The 14,693-nt window shown below is 38.0% G+C and overlaps 1 protein-coding gene across 1 annotated transcript in view; it reads right to left on the bottom strand.

Annotated features, from left to right (window-relative positions):
- Positions 1–14,693, bottom strand: part of LOC120635400 (protein slit) — a 190,088-nt gene that overhangs the window by 80,063 nt on the left and 95,332 nt on the right. The window contains exons 3-5 of the mRNA XM_039906408.1: positions 8,331–8,402; positions 4,969–5,040; positions 4,736–4,807 (exon numbers count right to left, since the gene is read on the bottom strand). Coding sequence (XP_039762342.1) covers positions 4,736–4,807; positions 4,969–5,040; positions 8,331–8,402 — 216 coding nt within the window. The remainder of the gene's footprint in view (positions 1–4,735; positions 4,808–4,968; positions 5,041–8,330; positions 8,403–14,693) is intronic.

Below are 14,693 nucleotides of genomic sequence, written 5' to 3'. Positions count from 1 at the left end.
TTCATTTATTTCAAGTAGGCCTTAATATAAGCACTTTTGAAACGTCAAGTCTGTCTGTTTGTAGTGATTCTACCACCGGTTCGGAAGGCAGATTCTACCGAGAAGAAGCCGGCAAGAAACTCAGCAGTTGCTCTTTTCCAACATCAACAATTTACATTTTGCATTTTAACATTCATTTTTCTATCTTGTGAGAGCTGAAAGCGGAGCCGGATGCTTTCAAGCAACCTTGTCATTAAAAAAATCATCAATTGTATAGTAACCTCGCTGTAATAAATGTGTTTTAACAAATTCTTTAAACTTGTGCATTGGCAGGTCCAAAATCACCTTAGGAATCATATTATAAAAGCGTATACTCACACCCACAAATGATCCCTGTACCTTACGCAGACGATATGCAGATGACACTAATTTATGACCATTTCTTGTAAGTCGACTGTTTAACTGGGATAATCTGACATACATCCTTCTTAATGACATATGAAGCATCATCCACAGATTAATAATTACAACACGTAAATTTACAGATAAAACATCAAATCAGTTGTCATTATCATTTCATCAAATCGACCCGTTACCGGCCCACTGGCCCACTATAGACAGAGCACGGTTCTCCCACAATGAGAAAGGGTTGAGGCCGTAGTCCACCACGCTGGCCCAGTGCGGATTGGTGGACTCCACATATTTTGAGAACATTATGAAGAACGCTCAGGCATGCAGGTTTTCTCACGATGTTTTCCTTCAACATTGAAGCAAGTGATATTTTAATTGCTTAAAACGCACGTAACTTAGAAAAGTTGAGGTGTTTGCTGGGATTCGCACTGGAGCTCGAAACATCGAAAGTAAAGTCGAGCTCTTACTCACTGCGCTATCACCGCTTCTCTCATAGATATTATAGAAAAAACACGACAAATTGAAACTCTCTGTCGCAAAGAAATCTTTAAAAATACAGAGATCTTTAAGGCCACAGAGTTCAGAACATGCCTTCAGCCATTGTGTCCAAAAACAGTGAAAACGGCTCACTTTACCCGCGGAATGTTGCTAGCTCACAAACTTTTTCCCATTTTCCCATTTCATGGTAAACTTTTAGATCATTAGAGGTATAATAATTACTGTCAACTGCTAAATGGTATGAATTGACTAACCGTTTGTTCGAGAAACCATTCTAAAGTGGAGTGGTTTGCGATGCTTCACTATTAGTCGTGTACACGGATTCTGTGTGTTCTTAACTCTGATACTTTTCAAGATATTAGCGGAGTGTGGTCCACCGAAACAGCTGGATCAATTTTTATGATTTTTTTAATGTAGATTTCATTTCAGATACCGATTTTTGTTTTATTTCTAGGACAGGATACCGTAAATAGAGCTTGCTAGATTTAATCTTATACAAATATATAGAACTGAAGATTTTGTTTGTTTACTTGAACGCTATGATCTCGGGAACTAATGGTCCGATTAGAAAAATTCTTTCAGTGTTGGATAGCCAATTTATCGAGGAAGTCTATAGGCTATATATCATCACGCTAAGACCAATAAGTATGTTGAAATATGTATATTTATTTTTTATATTTATCAATAGTATTGTTGTATTTGTGTAGTCTCGTTTATGTATTGGTAGATACATACGAGTACTAAACATTGTACCCCACATATTCGTTTTTCATTTTAGTTTTCCTAATCCTAAGGTTGCCTGGCAGAGATCGCTACTTTACGATAAGGCCGAGTTTGTATCCTACTTCATTCTTTATGTGTTTGTTTTTTTTTTTCGTATTTCTGATTGGTGTGAAATAACTCTTTATTTTAAATAAAATAAATAAATAAGAATGTTTCGAAATCGGGCTTTTTGTTTTCCTTTTGAGTGCTTCCGCTGCGTAAACGGTTAAATTTTCGATAAAATCACGTATGACAAAGTTGTTCTTTTTTAAAAGTTCTAAAGAAAAGTCCGCGACAGCATATGTCTATCTTCTTAAAGGTGAACGAAGTCGCGCGGGACCGCTATTATAATATGATAGTTAGCAAAACAAAACTTCAAAGTCCAGTCGAATTATTGAAGTTATACTTCTTTTGGCGCGTTAGAGAAAAATGGTGAGAGTAAGTTTTTACGATTCGCGCGCACACCGTCACAAAAAACCGACACCATGAAGCTAAAGTCAACATTTTAGTTTTACTAAAAAGGTTTGACAGTTTACTTTGAATAATTCAAACAATACCTTTTTTCCATTGCTGGTGTCGTTTTTCCTACAAACGTAGAATAAGGCGAAAGATACATTTTATTAAAAGATTTTTATTCTGTTACGCCAAAGAAGTATAACTTCTAACGCGTGTACATAAGTACACACACGTTTTTATTTTGTCTAGATACTGTTTCATATTTTATTTTGCATCCGTCAAATCACTGGCGTGCGCTTCATACATGCGCAAAAGCACTGCTTACCCTAAAATTGATATATAACCCGTATAGGAGGAGGATTTTTGCCATTTTATGCATTTTTCCTGCCGTATGCATACCCTGGTAAGAAACCCAGAATACGCCACTGCGTCAAATTATAATTGTTTTTTTGAGGTATCAACAAAGTTAAAACCCCGTTAAAAGTTCTAAAATAAAGTCGGCGACAGCATTCTATCTTTTAGTCCAGTCGATTTTTTTTTGCCTAGAAACTGTTTCATATTACATTTGCTTCCTTCAAATTATAACAGATTTTGGATGTATCAAAAAAGTAAAAACCCTGTTAAAAGTTCTGAAATATAGTCGGCGACAGCATTCTATCTTTTAAGGTAGACTTGTACGCGGACGTAGCGGAGTTTAACAAAACGTTTAAGTCCAGTCGAAATTTTTTGCCTGGGAACTTTTTCATTTTTTATCTTATAAGCCATATATATAAACACCAATGATTTGTTTTAGCAACTCATAAAAAATACAGGAGCTACTTATTCACTGTGTATACAAAAAAAAAATAGCACGTTTATATTATGTTAAAATAAACTCAAGGACTAAATCTAGCTTACACCTAGTTTATTTACAGTACACATAAAGCTACGTCGCCCGGGGTAAGCATCCTTCAACCATGGAAAGCCCATGAGGTAGCCTAGCTATGTATTTGTTAGATGGACTCTTTAAACCATCAATTTGTGAATAAAAGAAAACATAAAATTTAACTTTTTTCTGGAAAACGTTAGAATAACTATTTACCTTTTTATAGCAATTTTTTTTAAGTTATACCAGTACGTGTTTTGGCACTTTGCCAGGTCTCGCGTGGCGTATTGGCATTTTTTTTCCTTTTATTCACAAACGATAGACCCATAGACAATTTTGGAACTGCGGAGAAAGGTAATGGAAAATTAATGACAGCTGGTATGCGTTTATGAGTATATTAATGTTCAGAAGATATAGAACCCACTTAGCGAGGGTAACAAGGGGTAACAAGGGGTAACAAGGGGTAACTGCGAAGCGGGGTAAAAGATATAATGAGACTCAAGCACCGGGGTACCTACAGACGGCCATGCCCAAATTTGAAATCAGAATCTAAACTGTTTTGAAATAAAACTACGTTTACGATATTTGATTTCGAAATTAGAACATTAAACGCTGCAATTTGTGGTTTCAGCGAATCATTTCAAACGAGTCGTCGTTATTTTTTTATGATTACACAAATAAAATATAAGTTATTGTTTTTACAATTTGACATTCAACAAAATTTGCTTTCGTACCCACAGATCTGTAACCTTATAATAATTTATATAAGAACAAAAGCGTGGACAAACCAGATCATACCATGTACTTGGATAACATCTGTACTTTTGAAGTTTTATGTAGTTCAGATCAGATATATGAGTATAGTTTTTCAAGTTATAAGTACTTCAGTTTTTTTTTTCCTTCCAGAAAGTTCCACGCGCGCGTGATACTATATTGTTTATTATTAATTAATATTAATAAACCAAGTTTTTTTTTTTTTAGTTTTTGATTGCAACGGTTTTTAATAATTCTGTTATATAATACTAATACTTATCTTACTACTCACTACTTTATGAAGTTTAAGATACTTTAGGTATTTTAGATTTTAGTGAAGTCTTTCATGTTACAAGTAGTACAGTTTACTGAAGTAAATTTTATTGAATGTTAAATTATGTTAAAAACGTTTTTTGATTTATTTTTCTTTATAATAGGACAATACACACATCGCCATCTAGCCCCAAAGTAAGCGTAGCTTGTGTTATGGGTAATAAGATGACTGATGAATATTTTAATGAATAATATGCATAAATACTTATAACTTACATATAAACACCCAGATACTGAAAAACATTCATGTTCATCACACAAACATTTTCCAGTTGTGGGAATCGAACCCACGGCCTCGGACTCAGAAAGCAGGGTCGCTGCCCACTGCGCCAATCGGCCGACACAATAGTTGTGTATACTGTAATAGCATACGTGGGTGTCAATTTTAATAAATTTAAAATGCATATAATATTTTTCGGAACCGACAGGATTTGAACCTGCGACTCTGTGGCAATCGCTGCCTAAAGCTACGGCTCTCCTGCCGAAATTAGTATATGCCTTTTACATCAGTCTCATAGCGACTGTGACACTAATAAAAATTATAAAACACCCCACGTATTATGTATTGGGTGTAACGCGCACGAAATCGCTTCAAAACCATCAAATTACAGCTTTTTCTAGGGTGAGTATGCGGACACCACACCATTGGCCGGGGGACATCCCATACCAATTACTCACAAACGCTGTAGATGCCTCAATCTCACAAAAATTCCATCAGGCAACTGGCCCAGACGGTTATTGCTCAGTTTCCTGCAAATTTAAAAACAAACATCTGCACTACAAAGTCATCCAGTGCGTCGAAACCAACACATAGCGCTACGGTTGGTCAGCTTTAAATTTCGAACAGAGTTTTCAGTAAACGGTGTAACATTGTAAGGGCGTCTTTCTAAAGTTATTAATGTAGTACTTACAGGCGTTCCAGTGCGTTGAGCTCGAGGAAGGCGTCTCGTTCGATAGTGTGGATTTGGTTTTCTGATAGTTGTCTGTAACAAGATAAAAATTTGTTAAATTCTAAATAAATAAATATACCTACTACGACAATACACACATCGCCATCCAGCCCCAAAGTAAGCGTAGCTTGTGATATGGGTTCTAAGATGACTGACGAATATTTTTATGAATAACATACATAAATACTTAGAATATAAATATAAACACCCAGACACTGAAAAACATTCGTACTCATCACACAAACATTTTCCAGTAGTGGAAATCGGACCCACGGCCTTGAGCTCAGAAAGCAGGGTCGCTGCAAACTGCGCCGATCGGCCGTAAAACTCTGTTCTAAAGGATTTATTTCAATGCATTTTTTTGGCTTTTAAAGTGCGAATCGGTTTAAATAGTTCAGCGTAATGTCTGCATTAACAAATAAAATAACAAAATTGCTGAGCAATATGAAAAATGCATGATCAAGACAAAGTCAAAAATATATTTTTTTAATAAGGCCCATTATGATGCTTAAATTACATAAATATCTATACTTATAATAAAACTGTAACTGGACGATTTCTGTACATTTAATATATTTTGAAGATATTGGGGGATGCTTTATAATCGATACTGAGTCCAAAACATATTTTTATTTATTTTTTGTCTGTCTGTCCGGGCATCACGTAAAAACTACCGAACGGATTAAAATAAAATTTGGTATAGACAAACAATAAGTTTCCTGCGGGAAATGGGACATAAAATTTTATAAATTTTACTTCGTAGCTCCGTTAAATTTGAACCGATTTTAATAACTCTTTTTTTATTTGAAAGTGCATACTATGAAGCATGTATCGTCTTATTTTAATAAGGATCTGATAAATATTGTCGGAGATAAAGGACATAACTCTTCATAAATAACAGCAAGACGCAAGGCATATGGGACAACGATACGAATGCATGTGTTTCATCCTACTAATATTATAAATATATACTTATAATATACAGATAAACAACCAGACACTGAAAAACCATTCACGCTGAGAAGCTGGAGCCCTTGGGTATCCGTGGCCGGCTTCTGCGAAAACGTAATTTCGCAGAAGGAGGCCTCGGAGCAGGTGTATGAAGAGGCTCCAGACGCGCATCCGCTCAGGCGCAGGCGGGTGGGAAGAAAACGGCGACAATTTGCCACTCGCCAGGTTTTAAGCCATTGGGTTCGCTACCCTACACTACACAAGTCTCACTACGGCCTGGGGGGGGGGTTTCCCCCTGATCCCCTCGTTAGCGCGGGAGCCCCAAAAACTTAAAAAACTATAAAAAAACTTAAGGATAGGCATTGTAAGAGTTAAAAAAAAGCCTACCCGTAAGTATTAATGTCTCATAATGGAGATTTTCTTCATTTTATATCATCTGCATACTCTGTGCATACCCTCTGTGCTCGCCACCGGTTGGGTGGTTGGTCGACGTCCGAGAGTACAACGGGTTCCCCGGGCGTCTAATAAAGCCAACAAATGGGGCATGCCGTGGCGGTGTTTAGTTTGGGCATAACCCTTTAGAGGCTTTCCCTTACCTAAACCAACATCTAACTAACAAACTACTCCGCCTGGATAGAAGCAAACTTAGCAAGGTGGTGGGACTCATAACAGGGCTTAGCTCCTGAAACAGACATCTTTTCATTATAAGTGTCACCGACAGCCCTCTTTGCAGAGCATGCATGGAGGAGAATGAAACACCTACGCACGTGATGCTGGAGTGCACGGGCGTGACAGAGCAACGCGAGATCTACCTGGGATCACCAGCCACTATCCCAGAAGTCCTCAGCAACCTGGGCGGCATGCTGGGATTCTGGAACGAGCTTGGATGGCTGGAGTAGCGAGCGACATTGGGAAATTTCACGTACAACAAGCAAAGCGCTTACGTGCGGAAACTGCCCAGAAGAAGAAGAAGAAGAAGACCCCTTTAGAGGGGGGAGTCCCACATAACCGCTGTCCTGCCGAAGGGTCGGTAGCAATAAAGCTATTCCACAACGCCAATATACTATTAACGCTTCTGAGCTTTATGAGAAGTATAAACACGTAATGATTGATTTACTCGTACAAACTAAACTATGCAAACAAAGGATTCGATTACCAAATACTGCATGCACTAAGTAAACTTCAAATCGATATAATACTTAGTTTCCTAGTAACGAGGCCATTGCCGCTTGTGACGTGAGTGAGTGTTATTACTCTACTAGCGACCCGCCCCGGCTTCGCACGGGTGCAATGTATGTGTGTAATTTGAATTTGTTTTCGGGTTTGTGAACGTCGCGCCCGCCACCCGCCCTGCCCTATTTAAATCACTGATATCCTCTTAGAAGTTCTACAATAAACTACCCATTGACATCTTGGAGATGATTGTATTAAACGTAAGCTTGTAGAAAAGTCCTATTATAGTATAAATGCCTACGTAATCGATAAAAAAAGCTTGGGTGTGAATTATTGCTCTAACCAGGTTGCTCTTCTAGTAATTTTAAATGACATTGTGAGATGGTGATAACAAAAAAAAACTCCCGGCTAAGTTTTTTGTGGGCTTCTTCTTAGACCACGCGTTTGGAACCATCGTAGCTTTAGTTTTAAGTTTACGAATGTGTTTATCGCCATCATCTCTACCGTGTAATTCTTATGTACGCAACAAAAGTGCAACCTACTTGAATAAAGATATTATTGACTTTGACTTTGACTTTGCAGTAGCGTGCACTTCATACATGCACAAAAGCGCTGCCTACCCAAACATTTTGATATAAATGGCAACAGAGGAGGTTTTTCCCATTGTATGCCATTTTACTTCTTTATGCTTACCCTGGTCCAAAATCCTGTACATTGCTTTTTGAGTCCAAGGCTGTTGGTTCGATTCCCACAACTGGAAATGTTTGTGTGATGAATATGAATGCTTTTTAGTGTCTAGGTGTTTATATTTATATTAGAAGCATTTATATATATTACTAGCGGACCCCAGCGCCACCTGTCGGGCTGAATTGTGAATCTAAACCATCCAGGGTGCCACCCAAACGCATACCAAATAATTCATTAAAATCGGTCCAGCCGTTTAGGAGGAGTTCAGTGACATACACACGCACACAAGAAATATATATATAAAGATTCATAAAAATATTCATTAGTCATCTTAGTACCCATAACGCAAGCTACGCTTACTTTGGGGCCAGATGGCGATGTGTGTATTGTCGTAATATATTTATTTATTAATTATTTATAAGTGCCTGTGATAGGCCTACATAAATAAAGAACTTTTGAATTTGAATTGAAAAAAGTATCATTCGGAAATATAATTCAAAGGCAATACTTACAATATCTTGAGTTCCTTCAAATTCTGGAAGTCGCTCTGGAATATGATGCTGATATTATTGCCTTGAAGATCTCTGGAACAAAGAAGAAGCTTAAGTTAGATGAAGTTGCAATAACGTGACACCCGTACCTCCCGCGTGATTGCGGCAGAATTCAGTTGACACATATCCTCTCCTCATATATATGGGCCTCATAAGAATGCTCAGAGTCACTCAGCGGGCGATGGGTCAAATCAGAAATGAGGAGATCCGTAGAAGAACTAGAGTTACCGACATAGCTCAACGAGTTAATCGAGTCATTATTTTATAACAAATTACCAAATGAAATCTTTGAGTTGTCTCTCAATAAGTTCAAAGTTTATATAAAACGTAAGCTTACAGAAAGATCCTATTATAACATTAAGGATTATTTAAACGATAAAAAAGCTTGGGTGTGAATTGCTCTAGCTTCATAGCTTAATTTAAATTTACTGGAAGATGGTGATAACAAAAAAATAAATTTACCCGGCTAAGTTTGTTGTGGGCTCTTCTTAGACCAGGGCGCGTTTGGAACCCTCGTAGCTTTAGATTTAAGTTGGCGAACGAAGTTATCACCATCCCTTTACAATTATGTAAACAATTATGTATGAACGCTTCATAAGTGCCTGTGATAGGCCTACATGAATAAAGAAATTTTGAATTTGAATTTGAATTTGAGTCGCGAAGCTAAAGTGGCAATGGGCGGGGCACATAACTCGGAGAACCGATGGACGTTCTACCGACAAAGACGTTCTGCGAAGCGATTTAGTGTTCAGGTGCGATGTCGCGTAGAAACCGATTAGGGGTATGACTACCGTACTCCCTAACAGGTTAGCCCGCTACCATCTTAGATTGCATCATCAGGGCTAACTTGAATTTATCATCACTGGTTATAATCGGCATTTAATGAGAGATGTGCAATTCAGACCCACTACGCTAATCCGAAGTGGGATGGCGGGCTTTTTTAAAAAACATTAAAAATTATACATTCAACATCAAAATAAGACTTCAAAAGTGACTATAAAATAAGACCTATTAGTTTAATAGACCTTCCCCGAGCGGTTTGGAAGGTAATTCACTTATGCGCGTAGGAGTGGTTTAAGTGATCGACACCGCACCGCAGTTACCTTGAGGGCCACTTTGTTTCCCACTATATATTCATAGTTCGTACTACGCAGGGGTAGAATAGGGGTGTCTATCTATACTTCTATTTATTTATTTATTTATTTATTTATTTAGGAAAACATACAGCTAATATATTTTTTCTTGTCCAAGTATTGAATAGACGCATGCGTTACTTTGCGGAAATCCATGATAAGTTATAAAAATTCAGCGTAATTTGCTATACTCCGCGAAAAGCGGGAGAATCTGTATGGTGTTATTTATAAGAGATGTTGACTTTACAATGAATAATTGTAGTAAATTATTCATTGTAAGGTCAACATCTCCTGAGGATGCTCCGGTTTCGGAGCGAAACGTGCGTAGAGTGTACATTGCCGAGGTTCTGTTTGGTGTGGGGTATACGGATTGAAGTAATTATAAATTACACCATACAGATTCTCCTGCTGTTCGCGGAGTATAGCAAATTAAGCTTAGTTTCATAATAATTTTTTCCGATAAAATTCATTAGTTGGCTTGCACTGAGAAAACTAGTGATAACCATAAAAATTGTGTCGGTTAACCGGGACTCGAACCAGGGACCTCCCACACAGCACTCAGGGAAGTCGTCAAATAAAATGTTAGTCAGAACCAGACCGTGTCCACGAATGAAATCAGCGACCGCCCGTGATATAAAATGGTAAACAAGTGGCCTATTTCAACATTGGCTGTAATCAGAATAAATTACGAACGATTGAATCGTTATTGCGGCTGCCAGCTGTTCTTGGATGCTAAGACACGTGCCTCGGTACAGACAAGATATAGTATCTAGGTATAGTAACAAATAACGCAGCGAATAATTTTGAGGTTTTCATATACTTTACAACGAAGACAAAAAACATCTCCATTTAAAAAAAAAACGTGTCTGTACTTATGTACACGCATTTGAAGTTATAGTTTGGCGTAACAAGATAAAAATATCTTTCGCCTTATTCTACTAGAAAAACACTAACAATAGAAAAAATGTATTTTATTGAGTTTTATTATAACGCATTACATCTTACTTATAATAAATCTGTAACTGGAAGATTTCTGTACATTTAATATATTTTGAAAATTTTGATCGGGGGATGCTTTATAATCGATCCTGAGTCCAAAACAGATTTTTATTTAATTTTTGTCTGTCTGTCTGTCCGGGCACCACGTGAAATCTACTGAAAGGATTTAAATAAAATTTGGTATAGTGGTAGCTGATATACAGGGTCATCATATAGGATACTTCTTATCCCGATAAACAATAAGATTCCTCCGGGAAATAGGATGAAATTTTTTATCAATTTTACTTCATAGCTCCGTTAAATTTCGACCAATTTTTATAATTCTTTTTTTATTGTAAAGTGTAGACTATCAAGCATGTTCTGCCTAATTTTAATGAAGATCTGATAAATATTATCGGAGATAAAGGACATAACTCTTCACAGATAACAGCCAGTCGCGAGGCATATGGGACAACGATCAAATGCATGCGTATCATCCTACTAAATACTAATATTATAAATGCGAAAGAAATGAAGTAATATAAATATTAAGTTTGATTATATACCTGCAAATTCAGTTTTAAAATATTCAAATTAAACCTGTCGCTTAGAAGTTGCGACGGGTATAGAATAACACGTACGGCCGCGAATAACATAGTTTGGAAATAAAACAGGCCCACCTGGTAGGTAGCGCTGCAATTAGTTTCTAGGTTTTTTTCTAGGTGCAGACGAAGTTGCGCGGGTCAGCTAGTCTTTTTAATAAAAAATTATATCTTTGGAACTTTTGTTTTTGACGTGACAACGTCTTATAATTCGATGGAGCCGGCTGCACGCACGAAAATGACGTATGCGGCGTTACCTTGCTCTGAGGCGTTCCATTCAAGGCTTGAAGTGCAAGCGAGAGCGCGGAACGAGCGACAAAGAGGCACAGTCGGCCTCCGCGTTCGACATCTGTCTCTCTCCTACTTGAGTGAGCGAAGCGTCCGCGTGGACAGCTTCTATACAATACCACATTTACATGTTTTCGGCATGGATGAAGTGCAGTGAAAAGTGAATGCGGTGTCAATTGTTTAAAGCAACGATAATATCTATCAAACAAATAAAATTGAAATTTTCATTTGAAAAATGCAACCATTCCTTCAGTATTTTCTTACGACGTTGTCACGTTCAACTATCGTCAGTAAGCCGACTTTACAGACAACCAATTTTTTTGTCTTTTATAGTTATTGTTGGACCAAGCAAGGCCAACAGATTAACTCTTCGCAGGGCATGTGTCCATAGACCTGCGGTGCAGATGAAAAGACCCATGCGCACGAAATCTCAGGCCAGCTCGGGCCCAAAAAGCTCGACTATTTGTATATTGATGGATGCATTGCTTCTGCCTAGCTTTAATAATCCACGCGGGCGATATTTCAAAGCTGCTATTTTATGTAGTTCCATAAATTTCTCGAGATTCTTAATAACTCCCTAGCCGAGAAACTTTGCATTTTGCACGAGATATTAGAAGCACGTCTGCACGTTATGACTTTCAGTCTGAGATCGCGCGTGTTTTGTTTTCAAGATGCCAACATATTGTAATCTATACATTATAGTAAAATTGGAGTGTCTGTTTTTAATATTGAAATAACAATTTTTTACTACATGTACATGAATATACCTACGGTACATACACCAATATAATATTTTTTTATCATTTTTGTCTGTCTGTCTGTCTGACTGTCTGTTTGTTCCGGCTAATCTCTGGAATGGCTTGCCTGAGAGTTCTCTATAATGTTCTCAAGGGCGTGTGAAGTCCACCAATCGGCACTGGGCCACCGTGGCGAACTAATGCCTTAACCCCTTCTCATTATGGGAGGAGATCCGTGACCTGTAGTGGGCCGGTGATGGGTTGATATGATGATGATGATGATTCCACACATCGCCATCTAGCCCCAAAGTAAGCGTAGCTTGCGTTATGGGTACTAAGATGACTGATGAATATTTTTATGAATAATATACACAAATACTTATAATACACATATAAACACCCAGACACTCAAAAACATTCTTGTTCATCGTTCAAACATTTTCCAGGAGTGGGAACCTAACCCAGAACCCGGGAATCAGAAAGCAGGGTCACCGCCCACTGCGCCAATCGGCCGTTAAAAATACTAAAAGCGTAACTCACTTAGATGAATCCCATATTTCAACTCAACATAATATGTCATAATATGTTGTTAATGCCTTATTTGCAACAACAGACTTACATTATGATTTTACTCATAATATATTCAATCATTTATTTATCTCCGTATTCATTCTCTTCTATTCTCTTCTCGAGCGGGTGAAGATCATTATCTACACCCATGTACACCCAACAATAGAATATAATTTTAGTAAATAAAAGCTGTATTTGACAGTTTGACAGTTCAAAAATAGGAGTGCTCCGATCGTCACCAAACTTTACAGGATTACTCGCCAGGTCGATCCGGAGATTCCCTGAAAGTTTCATTGAAATCGGTCCAGCCTTTTCGGAGCCTATACGGAACATACCCACACACTTTCTCTTTATATATATATATATAGATACTCCGCGTAAAGCAGGATAATCTGTGTGGTGTAATTTATAATTTATTCAATCCTTATACTCCACACCAAACAGATCTTCGGCAATGTAACCTCTACGTACTTTTCGCTCCGAAACCGGAGCATCCTCAGGAGATGATCCTTTTGCTCCTATTATTCTTAGCGTGAGGGTATTTAGCCTTCCTCGATAAATGTGCTATCCAATATTTTTGCAAATCGGACTACTGGTTCCTAAGATTCAAGTAAACAAACAAACAAACTCTTCAGCTTTGAATTCTAAGTTATGTTTGCACTAAAACAGCATACCAAGCTTTGGATTCTTAAATTCACTTATATGAATACATTGTACAGTTTAATGCAGTGATAAAACTTATGTTTTATCGCCAATACAGCCTCAACAGTAAACTCACATAAGCATCGACTCATATTTTGCTTGCATTATTGCTTTCGCAGGCATCCGGTTTGCAAATGGCGAGAAAGGTGTACAAGAATAGGTTTCCCCGGGGCCATTAGAATTTCCATGTAGGAATTTATAATACTAGAAGCTTCGGCTGTCGCTAGTTACCACCCTATTGACAAAGCCGTACTGTCAAGTGGTTTAACGTTCCAGTTCGATTCACCGTAGATAACGGGTATGGGGTATAGACAGACGGAGTGATTCTGGAGTGCACGGGCGTGGCAGACTAACACAAAATCTACCTGGGCTCCTCAGACACAATTCCAGAAGTACTCGGCAACCTGGCCGTCATGCTAGGCTTTAGGCCCCCCCCAAAGCCTAGCATGACGGCCAGGTACATTGGGTACGCTAGTAGCAAATATATCAACAACATTAACAACATATTATGACATATTATGTTTAGGTGAAATATGGGATTCATCTAAGTGAGTTACATTATCAAAATTAAGCTTAACTTGCTATACTCCGCGAAAAGCAGGAGAATCTGTGTGGTGTAATTTATAATTTCTTCAATCCTTATACGCCAAACAGATCTTCGGCAATATACCCTCTACGCACGTTTCGCTAAGACTTAACAATTATTCATTGTAAAGTCAACATCTCCTGAGGATGCTCCGGTTTCGGAGCGAAACGTGTGGAGTATAGGGATTGAAGAAATTATAAATTACACCACACAGATTCTACTGCTTTTCGCGGAGTATAGCAAATTAAGCTTAATTTTGATAATATATCATGGATTTCCGCAAAGTAACGCCTGCTTCTATCCAATAAGTGAGTTACGCTTTTATTATTTTTAACAGCCGATTGGCGCAGTGGGCATCAACACTGCCAGCGTGCTGATCAGTGGCGTGCACTGGGTTTCTTACCAGGGTATGCATACAGCAGGAAAATTGCATAAAATGGAAAAAAATCCTCCTTTTATACGGGCTATATTTAAATTTTAGGGTATGCAGTGCTTTTGTGCATGTATAAAATGCACGCCACTGGGTACGATTCCCACAACTGGAAAATGTTTGTGTGATGAACATGAATGTTTTTCAGTGTGTAACATAAGCCATACGCATAGTATGCCTGCTAAGAAGCCGGCGAATCGCATCATGTTCAAGTAACGTCAGCGCAGCGAATTCCGGAGGCTAACTTTGAGTCGTGATGCGATACCTTTTATACCACGCTTCCTATGGCAATTAATCG

Source organism: Pararge aegeria, chromosome 26 (genome assembly GCF_905163445.1).
Source record: "Pararge aegeria chromosome 26, ilParAegt1.1, whole genome shotgun sequence".
NCBI lineage: Eukaryota > Metazoa > Arthropoda > Insecta > Lepidoptera > Nymphalidae > Pararge > Pararge aegeria.
This window is presented reverse-complemented; position numbering and strand designations above follow the sequence as displayed.